The sequence below is a fragment of the Thamnophis elegans genome, chromosome 2, assembly GCF_009769535.1.
Source record: "Thamnophis elegans isolate rThaEle1 chromosome 2, rThaEle1.pri, whole genome shotgun sequence".
Lineage (NCBI taxonomy): Eukaryota > Metazoa > Chordata > Lepidosauria > Squamata > Colubridae > Thamnophis > Thamnophis elegans.
In genome coordinates, this window is record NC_045542.1 from 117,257,916 (window position 1) to 117,273,466 (window position 15,551).

General features: G+C 40.3%; 1 protein-coding gene across 1 annotated transcript in view; it reads right to left on the reverse strand.

Moving 5' to 3' along the window:
- ABTB1 (ankyrin repeat and BTB domain containing 1) overlaps positions 1-15,551 on the reverse strand; it is a 29,761-nt gene that overhangs the window by 5,926 nt on the left and 8,284 nt on the right. Inside the window, exons 6-10 of the mRNA XM_032211111.1 lie at positions 14,334-14,379; positions 13,242-13,358; positions 12,261-12,376; positions 4,588-4,686; positions 3,969-4,136 (exon numbers count right to left, since the gene is read on the reverse strand). Coding sequence (XP_032067002.1) covers positions 3,969-4,136; positions 4,588-4,686; positions 12,261-12,376; positions 13,242-13,358; positions 14,334-14,379 — 546 coding nt within the window. The remainder of the gene's footprint in view (positions 1-3,968; positions 4,137-4,587; positions 4,687-12,260; positions 12,377-13,241; positions 13,359-14,333; positions 14,380-15,551) is intronic.

Here is a 15,551-nt window from a genome sequence, read left to right on the forward strand (position 1 = left end):
TACAAAACAGACTGAAAACCCAATCTGGATTAGGACTAAGGAGACACAGATTGTAGTTCAATCTCAGCCATGGAAGTGCACTTGGGACAACTCATACGTTCTCTCCTCAACCTATATCCCAGGGCTGTTGGGAGCAGGGGGAATTAAAGGTGTAGTGCTATGTGTGGTGCCTAAAGTTGCTTGAGGAAAGAAGTATAAATCCAACAAATAACAAGTGTCTTCTGGCATCGTATTCCTCAATTCCCTGATCAGTACATGTGTAATTTAAGATTAATAAATCTACAATATTGTTAATGATTACACACAGCATTGATATTTTCAGTCTTTTCATTTATCTCACAATATAGACAGCCCTCACCCAAAAACCATTCAAAGTGCTAAACAAATGGCATTTATCATGGGTCTGCAATGGGTCTTACAGCATCCCTGCAGTCACAGGATCAAAATCCAGGTGCTTGGAGCATACCTTTTCATCCACAAGGTGCTTCAATACCTCCAATCAACCTATCTCCTCCCCACCATCTTTGCTCTTTTGATCTCGCTCTCTGCACCTCCATTTGTCCTTTGTTACCTTCTTCCGTCTGCTACGAGGTGAATCCAGCAGCTGTATCATCAAGGTCAGCTGGGGATGGGAGTGCAGAGGGTCAGGAGCAGAGGAATGCAGTGTGGCCAAATGGGCAGAGATGGGAGGATGATGGGTGGGAGGGGAAGAGTTGAAGTACCTCTGTGTTCATAAGGTTCCACCACAATACCGCGAAGCCCTTATCCACGGAGACATAAGCGCGAGTGCTAATCCGCGCCATCGGAATCGCTAAAGCAAATGCGACCTTACCGCGCTGACACAAGGGCGGAGGGCAAATCCGCACCTTCTGAAGCACCCTAAACCTAACACTAAACCTAACCCTAAAGCAAACCCCTAAACCTAATCCTAACCCTTACCTTAATTTAAATCGGCTTTCTGCCGCCGTGCTGTTTTAAAGCGCCCTTCTGTCACCGCGGTGTTGTCGCCGCGGTGTTGTCGCCGCGGTGATGACGCGTGGTGATAACATCGCGGCTTTAGCGACACGGTTTTATCACCGCTATTTTGACGAGCGCGGTTTTGTCGTGCCATGGTTCATAAATGCAGGCAGGCTGCCAAGTGCTCAAATTCTGTTCAAGTGACCAGAACTTCCATAGGACTGGTCATAACTTCAAGGACTGGTCTAAATAGAATTTTTTCAGCACCATTGTCATTTCAAATAGTCAGTAAACAAATGGCCCTTAAATGAGGACTACCTGTATTGCATTGGCAAAGGACACTAAGCTAGGGGGAGTAGCAACATCTTAGGGAATGAAATCCTGATTCAAAATGACCTTGATGGTGGAAGTGGGAAAGTGCCTTTTAGCTGGCTAAAGGAAAACAAGGACAGATGGCTTGGTTTGGCAGCTTTACTCTTGTCCTGCAGGGCAGCAAAGAGAAAAGGAAGGGGCACAATCTCAAACAATGTTCCACAGAGCAACAGGAGCTCCTGCTCTACATCTATCCTCTACAGAACAATTGTCGCAAGACTGTGGAGCAGTCAACATATCTTCTTGGTGCGATAAATTTAGGGAGAGGATGACACAATAATTGACTTAATGCTAGAAAGAAGTCACTATTATATCTTTCACTTACGTCTGTTGAAGAGCAAATATGGTTACTCTCTAGGGCAAAAAAAAAAAAAATAAACAGGCAAAAAGCAGTTATTGTGGAGAGCAATCTAATAAATCCGTCTTCAGAAGAAAGGGTGCAGCTATTCTCTGCCTTTGTTCTTCCTTTTCAGTACATGAAGTACTGTGCACATATAGACAAGTATACAGTACACAGGCCAAGTTCCTCTGCAGTGAAATTAGGCTAGTTCATTGTGAGATATACATTCAATGTACGGAGATGACATTTTACCTATCATACCTGATGGAACTTCATGGCTCAGATGTTAAATGTTAATTTCTCCTTAAACTTAGAAAAACAAGGCATATATTTATGACTTTATTTTAAGTTTAATTTGTCCAAAGACCATTGCTTATTTGACTGCATTATAATGAATGACTGAATGTGACAGTTACCACTCTTCCATTTTACACTGAAAATTCACTGTCTTGGGGGAAAAACAGATATTTAGTGGGCTAGTGTCTATAATCATGTTGACATCACAGACACCACACTATTGTTTCATATCCTCTACCTTTTTGAAGAATTCTTATTAAACAAATTCATCATTATCTGTGAAAAATACCTGGTTATCAAGTTTCTCAGAACTCAACTGTCAGAATGAGGTAGAGAAAATAGAGCATCTATGCTATAGAGTTCAGTTCCATTAAGAATTTTCTAAATTCTAAAGCTGCAACCAAGACTTTGCACTATATGCGACAAGAAAATGCAGCATAAAAACAGCACAAACTATTTTTAGCTCTGGCCAGTTTGCTAACTGTATACTGCCCTCTACTGGCAAACTGACCACTCTGTGCACTATCAGGCTTCTGTAATGTCACTTTTCCACTGAGCTCAATTCCTGCTTGCTTTATGGATACATCCCTACATTATTCTTGGCAATCACAAGTTTTTGGTTCTGGGACTTTTTTTCGCCCATCTTTCCTGTTGAGTCAACAATATAATTTACAAAAATATTCCTTGAAAGTGAAAATTTCACTTTCAAAAGTGAAAGAATGAACATGTGTCGATATATGCATGTGTGTGTATGAAAGTTGTGTATACATATGTGTTGTGGCCCAGCAGGAGCCGTTTGAGCTACCACCAGACTCCCACAGTGAGGGGCCCTCTGAGTCGGCTCTGGAGGATGTGGAGGACCCTGGACAGGGTTCCGACTCCAAGCAGGGCGCAGAGAAACTGGTTGGCCACCAGGAGGCACCTGAGCCTTGGACCAGTGGGGAGGAGACAAGGGACAGTGAGCCGGAAGCCAGTAGTGAGTTCTTCCTGGATGCATGGCATCGAAGAGCTACTAGGCGTCAGGAACAATTACGCAATTACAGGTAATTGCACTCAGCTGGTGGTCATTAGGCTCCTCTCCAGACTATAAAAAGGCTACTTGTGCACACGCCCCTCTTTGCAGAAGTCATCACAGAATCGAATGTCGGAGAACATGAGCTTGACAAGCTGGATTGCTGCCAAGCTTTATCTGTGTTTATTGCTGCCCAAGCCTGTCTGTGCTGGGTTGCTGCCAAGGACCTGTTTGTCTGTTAATTAAATGCCGTAATTTATCTCTGACTCGGAGTGTGCTTTGGTGTGGAACAAAGGGGTACACACACACACACACACACACACACACACACACACGTATTCTCCATGTATAGGGAAACAAAAGATATATGTGAAAGTAAAGGCCAAAAAGGTCTCAGGGGTGTAACAAGCATTTGGGACTGTGACTCCTAAGCTGGGAAGAGTATGGCTCCCAACAGATCCCAGGATTGACATCAGCGCTCCCTTGTCCAGTAAACTGCATTGCTAGGGACAGTTAAGACACTGCGCAGAACCCTCAAACTCCCAGGCCTCTGCTAGAGGACCTTCAACGGAGGAAGACACATGCCACCCATAAGGGTAGGGAGGGATTTGTAAAATTATTGTATATATAGGGCAGGAATCCAGGAAACAGAACAAGTCACTTCTTTTTAACAAAAAAAAAAATAATTATATTCAAATATGTCTTTTATTAATAAAGTCTCAAGTAAAATGCAAGCCAAAAAATGGTAAATCAGCCAAGAATCACAAAAATTGCAGAAAGGTAGAGAAATATTTTAAGAGAATCAAAAAAGGATGGAAGAGATTATGTTACCTTAATTTAATGGATACTTTTATTGATCTTCATAAAAGTACAGCAAGCATCAGACATTGCCGGTTCTGATACGTTTATTTTGCTCTATAACATTGTCATCCTTGCTAGAAGGAATAGTCTAAAGGGCCTCATGCTGAGAGAGAAGGAACCCAGCCTCACCTCTGTGTCATCACTGTAGATGTAATAGAGAACTCTGATGAAGATCTCCTCTGAAATGTTGTGAAGAGTCACCACAGGGATACTGGGTTGGGTTTGTAGCTCCTCACTCTCCGAGAAGTGGTCCTCCAGAAGGGCTTTGAAATAGTCACTTCGGCCACAGAAAAATGCCTTCAAAAAGAGAAAGAATATGTAGGTGTATGCATTTGTATGTGTATGGATGTATATGTGTATACACACACACATACACACACACAATAATGGAATCTTCTTGGTTAAAATAGGCAAGGAGCAGGATGCAGAAAGAGGTCTGTGACAAGTTACCCATCCCAAACTTTTTAAAGATCAAAATTCATCATGCCTGCCATCTTTAATCTTTATTTTTTGTTTTATTTACTTTATTGTAACTTGTTGTTGTGAGCCCCCAAGACTCTTTGAAAGTTGGAAGACATACAGGTTTCATAAGTAACCATTTACTCTTTCTGATAGCACATTCCTATTCTGGAAATTTCCTACAAGATGTCCCATAAATAAATGAGTGAGTATCATTGGTTCTATACAAGATCTTAATATTTAGGAATACAACAAGAATCGACCCAAATCAAATCAATGCCTCCTATACCTTGTGACACAGGAAACTGTAATTTGACACTCGGAAACACAGATCAGGATAACTACTGAAGCTGTCGGTGCTATCAAAAGGCAACTCTCCAAAACCTACCTATACACAAAACAGAAATAAAACAACTTTAATATCTGACCGTATATTTAATAACATTACATGACATAAATGCACAATTATGTTTATGCATAATATACAATTATATATTCAAATACATAACGCAACACATGCTAGGAGAAATATTGCCTTTTTACCACTTTTATCACCATGGCACAGGACTAAATCTAAACTCTGATCAGACTTGCTTTTTACCTTAATCCCAGTGACATTCCAAGTCTCTCCAACCACTCCATTTCTTAGAATAATTCAGTAAATCAAATAATGTCCTTGGCTCTTTGGGCTTAGAGAGCAGTTTGGCTGTAATCCTAAAACTGCTGCCTTTAAGATTTTTAAACCTGTACTCTTTGTTGCATCATAGATCTACAGTCTATGTAAGACTATGAGATCTATGTTGACTCTCTAGAAAGTCGAATGAGCTGTAAACCAGCATTATTCATACTTTGTTGAAGCCTTGATTTGTGTTGAACTATTTGCTAGGCATTCCTTTTCCTTTCATGTATGCTTTATTTCCATTGTACATTAAATGCTGTTAATGCAATCAGCAATCAACCTTTATACTCATGTGATAATTCAAAGCTACTTGCTTTATTACATGCTTTACCTAATGAAGATATCTATTCTATCCCTTCGAATCAAACGACAGGAGAAATAAATGAAAAAGAAAGTGTTTCTATTACCGTGTTTTCCCGAAAATAAGCCCTATCCTGAAAATAAGCTCTAACATTATTTTCACACATCTAATATAAGACCTACCTCAAAATAAGCCCTACTTAAGAGCCTACACAGCCAGCCGCTCTGTCTGGCTATTTGTGGTGCTGCCAACACAAGGTGAGGTAGGTTGGGGGGTTGGAGGTGCCCCACCTGTCCCACACTGGGTTACGTCAGGGCCCCCGCAGCCAGGCAATCCATGCCCCAACAACTGCCTCACAGTAGCAGCACTAGCAATCACGCCAAGCAGGAGCCCACATGGCTACCAGCCCACTTCTTCTGCTTGCTCACAGCTGCAATGGAGTAGGAGCTGAGTGACGCACTGGTGCCATGGCCACAAGGCAAGGCAGGTGTTGGGGCATGGATGGCCTGGCTCCAGAGGCCATGAGCTAAGCCTGTATGGAACAAATGGGGCAGCTTCATCCCCCTGCCTCGTTTCGTGGCCATGGCACCAGCACGTATCTCGCCCTCCTGCTTCCTTGCAGCCACAAGCAAGCAGAAGAAGTGGGGTTCCCAGGACTGGCAGACCTGCTGGAGCCACTGCTGTGAGGAGAGAAGGTGTCAGGATATGGGCGGCCTGGCTATGGGGGCCCTGAGCTAATCCAATGTGGGGCACATGGGGCAGTTCCAACCCCTGCCTCATGGCCATAGACCTTGCACACCACAAAACATCCTGCTCCATTGTGGCCATGAGCAAGCAGAAGTGCGCCTCCCATACATGAAAAAAAAGACATCCCCAAAAATAAGCCTTCGTGCTTATTTTGGAGCCCCCCCATATAAGACTGGGTCTTCTTTTGGGGGAAATATGGTAGAAGAATACATAAGAAGGGCCAGAGATTACCTGGCATATACAATAAAAAATGTCTAACAGGAAACGGTATAAAAATGATATATGGTAAATTTTCTGTTTATAGCAAATCAGAATATTTTGCTCCAATGTTTAGATTTGCAGACCAAAGCTCTTTATGAGTTCCTTGTTTTATTAGTTTACTTTTGTTAACAGAGCCAAAAATGCAGGGGGACTGCAGAAAAATCTGAAAAGGATTTAACATAGAATTAAAAACACATAATGCCGGAGTTTGGAATGCTCATCAATATAATCCACATGCCGTCAAAGGATGTGTGCAACTTTATAGAGTCCTTTCATTTGGCATGTGCTCAGGCTTCAATATTCTGCCACACATTTTCCCAAAGGCAGTGGGAACCTTGGCAACTTCTCTTTGGAATAAGAGTGAAAGTCATATATATTTGGGAACAGTGGGAGGATTCAAAAAAAATTTATTACCGGTTCTGTGGGTGTGGCGTGGCATGGCATGGCTTGGTGGGCGTGGCAGGGGAAGGATACTGTAAAATCTCCATTCCCTCCCCATTCCAGGGGAAGGTTAGTGCAAAATCCCCATTTCCTTCTGATCAGCTGGGACTCGGGTGGTGTGGGGCCAGTCAGAGGTGGTATTTACCGGTTCTCCAAACTGCTCAAAATGTCCACTACCGGTTCTCCAGAACTGGTCAGAACCTGCTGAATACCACCTCTGTGTGGGACAGTATGAAGCACTAGAGCTCTCACACAACTATGTATTGCAATTATTACAAAATGAATAACAGTTTTTCTATATCTAACATGCCAGTATATTGGAAAGGGAAACAGAGAATACTGAAGTCTGGCATCCAGAATTGGCAAACCCCAATTATCAAAGTTTATTTTCCTAAGGCTAGAATAAGTCTTTAGAGCAGAATGAACTGAAACTTGCTCTTGGTTAAGGCTGGACTGAACCCACGAGTATTTTTTCAGTGACACCGAAAGCAGTAACATGTCTACCAAACATGATAGCTACTAAAATCTGAGCTGGCAGTATTGACAATAGCAAGCTTTTTGCAAGATACTACAAAAAAGTGAAATGAAATGAGGCTTTCAATTCAGGTAAAAAATACACTTATGAGTAGTAGATAAACTACCCATCAGGATTATGTAACTTTACCCTAAGAAATATGGCCTTTTCTCCCTTATATGAAATGAACTCATTTATGTTTCTTTCCTTTAATGCTTTTGGAACCCAAAGTGCCATAAAGTTTTATATATGATATGTCTTAGCTCTCACCAGTGTTTTATCATGATGGAAGTAATTCAGTCTATGTTCTTAAACTGCATGCCTACAGTATTCCTTCATCTGGAGGACAGATTTATCTACAGTTAAAAGTAAACAGTAAAACTAAGTACACCCCATTTGATGTTTGTAGAGATTCTCAGTCATCCAGGTCATGGTCGTCCCAAATGTGCTTTTTCAGTAGGCAACTGGAGTTTCTTGTTTTTTTCTTTTGAAGACAAGAACCAGGAACACTACTTAGGTGACCCTGAGGACACAGATAAACCTCCAAGTGCTTCAAATACCCTCTAAAAGAATGCAAATTACCAGCTGTCTGCAAGGAATATAAATCCTTCCATCCCCCCCCTATCCTGTCAGAGCTGAAGAAGCTTCTTGAACGAGAAGCAAAATGTCTTCAAAGAAAAAACAAAGAAGTCCAGTTGCCTCCTGAAAAAGCACCTTTGGGACACCCCATTTGACGTTTGATTTGATGTTTCAACTTTTTAAATATATTTCAAAATACAGATATTTGATCTTCACTTCAACAATACCACTAAAGGAAATACAACAAATATCTTGCACCGTTTACATTTTGTAGTCCATCCTGTAATTTAAATAAACCTAAATGCAAATGTCCATGGAAAAATTAAGGATACCCCCTATATTTATCATTACCTCAAATATCTAGAACCAGACTCAGGTGCACCAGATCAGGTGCAAATGATCAGAACTAGGATGAATACGTCTTGTTGAACTCTCAGACATTTAGTTTGTTTGCTCTTTGCTGTTGAAGTGTGTAGTATCACCATGCCTAGATCAAAGAACACCGAAGCCTTCAGAAAGAAGATTATGGACGTCTATAGGCCTGGGATTGGATTTAAAAGGAATTCCAAGCAATTGGACATTAATCATTCTCCTGTCCAGAAGATCATCTACAAATGGAGATTTCAAACAAAATCCAAGTTGTCCCAGTCAGGCCATCCTAGTAAGTTTGCATGAGAGCAAAAATGTCAAGCATGCCTACTTCAGCAACCAAGAAAGAAACCACTTTTAACACCATTTGTAGAATTAAGAGTACTTTTACTGGTTATGAAAAGATAGCAGCGAAGTAAAGCAAGATCTGAGGCAGAAATGCACGAAATCATACATATCAAACATTTGCCCAACCCCCTCCTCCCAACAACCCCCATCCCATTGCCCAATCTGCAAATCTTAGGTGTCATGTGGGTGCATCTCCAAGAAGCATCATCAGGTTGGTATGCAGGATGGTTGGCTTTGACCAACTCCAAACATTGGCCATCAGCATGCGCAGAAGATGAGGAGAACAAAACTACCTTTTTAACTATCACTCCTGTACCAATTATTCCCATCCCAAATACCAAGTGCAGGAGTTTACTTTTAAAAATAGAGCTGCACAACTTAGATCTATATGGAAGGTGTGCCATGGGAAAACTTCCAAAACGTCCAAAAAGAACACCAGGGCAAGACTAAAGTTTACTCCTGGTCTTTGCCAAGACCAGGACTTCTTGAACAAGATGTTTTGGACAGAGGAGACAAGAATGGAGATAATTGGCCAAAGTATACATCAGAGGATATTTGATGAAAACCAAAGACAGAATTTCACCAGAAGAACCTGATACCAACTGTAAAACATGGTGGCAGAAATGTTATGATCTGGGGCTACTTTGCTGCATCAGGTCCTGGGAAGCTCATCATCACAGAATCCACTATGAATTCTTCATTGTATCAGAGGATGCTTGAAAATAATCTGGGACCATCTGTCAGAAGACTAGAGCTCGGACAAATGAGAACTTTGCTACATGACGACCCTAAACATTCCAGTAAAAAACCCCAAGGAATAAAGAAATAGAAAGTTCTGTAATGGCCAAGTCAAAGTCTGGTTTTAAATCCCATCAAGATGTTGTAGAATGATTTGAAATTGGCTATGCATGTGAGAAACCACTCATCTTACACAGCTGAAAACTTTCTGTATGGAGAAGTGAGAAAATTCCTCCCCATCAGTATTAGAGACTGATAAGACAGTTAAAAGAAACACCCATTTGAGGTTGTTTTTGCCAAAAGTGTCCATTAGTCAAGGGTATTCTTCTTGTACAGGAGGAAGTGAATTGTCTGTAAAAAAAATTTGTTGAATAAATGATTCCAAAATTCTTCATAGTTCTTTTTATGCAATTACATTACTTTTATCTTTATATACTGCATGAATGAAGATAAATATTGTTACATCTACATTTATTAAAAATGGGAAGAAAACTGTACATGGAGTGTACTTAATTTCTCACAGGACTATAATCTCTAGTATAGTTGGTGTATGCCTATAAATAAAAAGTCACATTGATATGGTTTTCCCTACAGTCTGGGAAACCTTTGGGTTATGGGACAGAAAACAAAATAAAATCCTTAACAACTTTGTGAGATAATCTTTTGGCCAAGAATCTTGATTAGTAAAATTTACAAGTTAGTGTATTTTCATATTTTATTTCCTAAAATTTAGTTGGCAGATATAGGAAAATATGAAATATATAGCTTAGAAGCAATGAAATACTGGCTCAAACTCCACTGTATTACTATAGAAAAACAAGTGATAGAATTTTAGTCCTGGCTATGAATAATTTATTAGGATACCCTGGCAAAGATTTTTTTTTCTGATTGGGACTATATTATATCATGAAGAGTAGTAGGATTTTTGTGTGACTGCCAGCAGAAAGATAATGTCTAATTTAGCAATTCTGGCTGGGTTTTTTTATCTAATACATTTCAAAGCCTTTATTTATTGATTTGATTTAGGTGCCGCCAGATTCCAAGACAATTTTGTGTGGTTCACAATACAATACAAATAACAATAAAACAGAACAATACAAGTGAACAAGATCAGCATCCAGTGATAATATAGGCAGAAACCCATCTAGCAAGAGGACCGCATCTGTTTTATCCCAAGGCCTGGTAGAACAGCCAGATTTACAAGGCCTTCTGGAAATAATCAGAGTGGAAGCCACACACATTTCTGAAGGGAACTTCATTTTGAAAGGGTAGACACTGTGACAGAGAAGACATAGTTCCTGATCCTGACAGATGGCATTGTTTAATAATAATCATAAAAATCTGGACTGCGTCAATTCTGCCAGCTTTCAGTAGTTGGACAGAAACCATGGAAGATAGGTGGTTCCTCAAATAACCTGGCCTTATGCCATGTGGGCTTCTAATCAACACACTGATTTGCATCTGGAAGCACAATGGCAATCAATGTCGCTTGTGAAACAATAGTATCATGTGGGCATATCGTGGTATGCTACAAACTGCCAGCACCAATGATTTTTGGACCAGCTGAAGCTTAAAAGAGCTTTTCAAGGGGAGCTCCATGTACAGGATGCTCCAATATTTGAGCCATGGGGTGATTAGGCATGAGTGACTGTCTGAAGATTTCCCAATAGAGAAAGGGGCAAAACTGTGCACAAGAAGCTATGCAAAGACTTCCTTGGGCACAGCTGCCACCTGACCTTTGACAGGCGTTGGGAACCAATAGGACCCGTATCACATATGATATACAACCCCATACAAGAGTAGAGATGGAAAAACGCTGGACCTGAAGGAGCCCAATATCCACAGCCTTTCAATTTGATAGGGTTAAGTTGGAGCTATTTTATTCTCATCCAGATCCTTATGGAATATCCCTTCACTGGAATAAGACCGTGACATCATCACTTGGCCAGCTTACGATGCAAATGTGTACTGGGTATCATCAGCATATTGATAATATGCTGGCAGATGATCTCAGTTTCATGTATTGTTGTACACAAGGGAAGAAAGTATTGAACTATGGCACTCCACAGGACTGATTGGAACTAGCCATGAAGGAAGAGAGTTGCTGTAAACACTGTTTCCAATTTCCAATCCCCACAGCCAATCCAAGGTTTTGAAGAGGCAAATTTTTTAAAAGTTGTAGACCTCCCCAAAATGGCCTGTTTTTCACAAAAATGGCCCCCTTTTTAAAAAGGCATGAATAGTTTTTAGGATGCTTGTAGAGTGCTGCTGGTGGCTGGGAGGGGGGGGGGGGCAAAATTGAGCAAAAAAACAGCCCATTTTTTCACTCATTTCTGTCCTCCCTAGCCCCCAGGAGCTCTCTGAAAGCCTTCTACAAACTCTGCATGGCCATTTTGGTGAAGAGGGTGGGGTTTCAGGAGGTCAAAAATGCTGTATTCAGTGTATAAGATGCACCCAGATTTTCAGCCTCTTTTTTGAGGGAAAAGGGTGCGTCTTATACTCTGAAAAATACGATAAGTCTTAACCCAGCTCTATAATCAACCATCACAACCAAGGTTGTTTCTTAGCTAAATGTCAGCCCGAGACATTACTGAAACCGAGATCATTTGCTTTCTCTAGGGTTCTCTGCAATCGCAGCCAATCACTTGCTCAATAACCTTCCTTAAAAAGAGACAATTGGAGACAAGATGCTAAATTGTACAGAATAGCTGGATTCAAGGGCACTCTCTTAAGGAAAAGGCACACCAATGTTTCTTACAACGTTGAAGGCACCACTCTCTTCTAGGCCAGTTAACGCAGCACAGACCTTATTGTAAATTATCTCCCAAACATCCTTACTCGTTCAGGGGGGAGGGGTCCTGGATCTAATAAACAGGTGGTCAAATAATTATCTGGCAGACTATTAAGCTAAATGTAATTCTATTAGAATACTCAAATGGAGGAACACATCAAAGAGATGGAAATGAGAAATGAAACACTCCCTACCCTGAATTCAGCTGGCAAGGCACACTCTGCTAGCAAAGCGAGGTCTTCCTGCAACCGTGAATCACCTGATGGTTCAATTGTAAGCACCTTTACACAGGTGCCTGGCTTGGAAGAAACTAAAAGGAACAAAACCAAAAATATCAAAACTTTAAAATACTAAATATTTTATTGACATGTTCTTCTAACATGAGCTAGAAATATATTGCACATATAGATATATTTCAGAGCAATTAAGTGACTTATTTTGGACTTTGATCAGTTTGGTTACCGACTCTAGTATGGTAAACTAGAGTTATGAGTTATGAGTTATGAGTTATGAAAGTTTATTTATATGCCGCCCTTTTCCCTGGGGGGACTCAGGGCGGCTTACAACTCAAGGGGGGGGGGGAAACAGACACTTAACACGTGAGAACAATACATAATTAAAAAACACAACATTCATACCATTCGGGTGGGTTACAGTCTTTAGCCCCAGGCCTGACGGGATAGCCAGATTTTAAGGGCTGTGCGGAAGGTCTGGAGGGTGGTGAGGGTACGAATCTCCACAGGGAGATCGTTCCAAAGGGTCGGAGCTACTACCGAGAAGGCTCTCCTCCGCGTGGTTGCCAGTCGACACTGACCGGCAGATGGAACTCGGAGGAGGCCTAATCTATGTGATCTAATTGGTCGCGTGGAGGTGATTGGCAGTAGGCGGTCTCTCAAGTACCCAGATCCACTACCATGAAGGGCTTTATGGGTGACAAGTAGCACCTTGAAGCGTACCCGGAGATCGACAGGTAGCCAGTGCAGCTCGCGGAGGATAGGTGTTATGTGGGTGAACCGAGGTGCACCCACAATCGTTCGCGCGGCCGCATTCTGGACTAGCTGAAGTCGCCTGAAGATATTGCAAAATAGATAAATTTGCTTTTGGTAATTAATATAGGAGAAATGGCTACTTTTCCATTTTCCTATAAAGAATGACAGTAAGATTGGGAGGCTTACCAAATTCATACACCTTTTTACATTTGGTTTCCAAGTCTTCAATGAGATCTTGGAGCTGACACTGTTTGGCCAATCTCTTGCAGTCATTTACATATTCTACATCTATGTCCAAACACCCTGGTAAAGAAAAGAAAAGAAAAGTGCTAATTATCCTTTCACTTCATTCTTTCAATTCATCCCTGTTATTGTTTACTCATGCCCTTTGAACTCACTTTCTCTCCCTCCATATAACCATAGCTATAAACCTAAAACTCCAGCACCACCCTGTGGTTTAAAATAACACCTATTAATACTTTTGTGAATAAAACAGGTTATATGGGTATCTTAAAGTTATCTTCTAAACGATTTTATTAGCATGAAGCCTAAGAGGATTCTACTCTTTTACTGCTTTTAACCCTTTATATGTCTTGTTTTTTCCCACTGAAAATCATAGACTTTGGTAGTTTTAAAACTACCAAAAATTATGCTACTAAATTTCAATGTCTGAGGCAGGATGTCACCAATAAATGTCTGAAAATTTGTCCAAATTTTCATAGGTGTATGAGGAACATATTTAAAAACAAAAAAACTGTCTTTAAAACCCCTTTTAAAACTTTCTGGAAATCCTAACCACATTCACTTTGGTGATTATTACTAATTATTTATGTACAGTATATATGATGGCAAACTGGAAAACCACTTTAATGATATCAGAGCATTACTGTCCTAGGGCACGTCAAATTTTTCAACTTTCAATTTCCAAACATTAGGGATGCTCAAAAGTTGTATCAAGCCTTGGGGTTTGTAAAGATATTTTGGTTACTTTAATATAATTTAGATGTGCTTGGTAAATAACTACATAAATATAACTTTTAAACATTTTGTTTGTTTCATGATGTACATTCAACTTTGCTCTGAACATCCACACACTATTTAATTCTGTTCTACAGCAAAAAAAAGCTGCACACCCATGATCTATTCATTCCCAGAATCTTTCAAGAAATTCCAACAAATATAAAACTTTGACAGGAAAATATCAACAGGAAATTTATGTAGAACCTATTACAAATAAGAAATAAAATCCATAGTTTTAATATATCACATTAGATTTACCTGTATAGAGGTATTGCAGAAGGGAACTAAAGGCTGCTGGATTGATCTGTATATGGAACAAATGAGTTATATACAAACTTTTGAAAGAAATAATAATATAAATGAGACCTAAACTAGGAAGTAAACAGGGCCTTGAATTCTGTTGGCTGAATTGGGCAGCTACAGCTGGTGCAAAATGCAGACTGATTTGCAATATTGGCAAGTCTCATTATGTCCAAAATGGTTATAACACTCCTGCTACAAGGGATGCAGTGTTTACTACTTGGCTTCTGGCTGTAATTCAATATGTTATTGGTTATACAAAGCTCTGCATGGCATAGGGCCTAGCAATTTAAGGGACCATATGCCTCCTCTGGGGTCCACTCACCCTGAGAACTCTGACAGTTGGCTTGCTTCAGATTCCATTAATTAGGCAAGGTCATCTATGGGGAACCTAAAAAGCAGGATTACTCTGTTGCTGGATCTGCCTGTTAAAACAGCTCCCTCCCACATCACTCCACAAATCCACATGGCTCCCACTTTGTCCATATTCAAGCATTTTTTAAATTTCTCCAAGCCTTGAGTTAAGATGGATGGATAGGCCTCTTTGAGAGGAATGTTTAAGGATAACTTTGCTCTACCTGATGGCCAGTCTTTTATGAATATTGTTTCTTTTTGCAGACTTTTTCGCTTTCTGAATTTGATCAGAGTTGACTGGCTAAAAAAATAAGCAAACTAGTTTAGAACCCCTCAGCTCTTAAATTTTAATGGCAAAAAGCCATCTATTTACAAATTACGTAATCAGTTGGGTCAGATTTAGGAATATACAACAGGGCGGCATAAGAGACTCCTTATGCTGACACTTTTGCCATCTTAAGGAGGACACATTAAGTGCCCAGGTAACATTTGCTGAAGGCTGAATGTTTGGCATGAAAAATGAGTTGGGAAACTGGTTTCCCCTAATTCTAATACAAAGTGATCATCTTTCTGATCTCACTTTCATTTTAAAATACTGAAGAGAAATATAAAACAGAGGCTCAGTTTTCAGTACCTCCTAGTTCTAATTCACCTGCACTGCAGATTAATGTATTTTAAAGTGGAAAAGTGTGATACTTCTGTTAGCATGATCTTAGTGGTAACCCATAATTCCATCACTTTGCAATAAAATTTGTTGGGATCTGTTTTTGACAAATGACAAGTAAGAAAGTCTCAAATGTAAAAACATTCAGAAAAAAAACA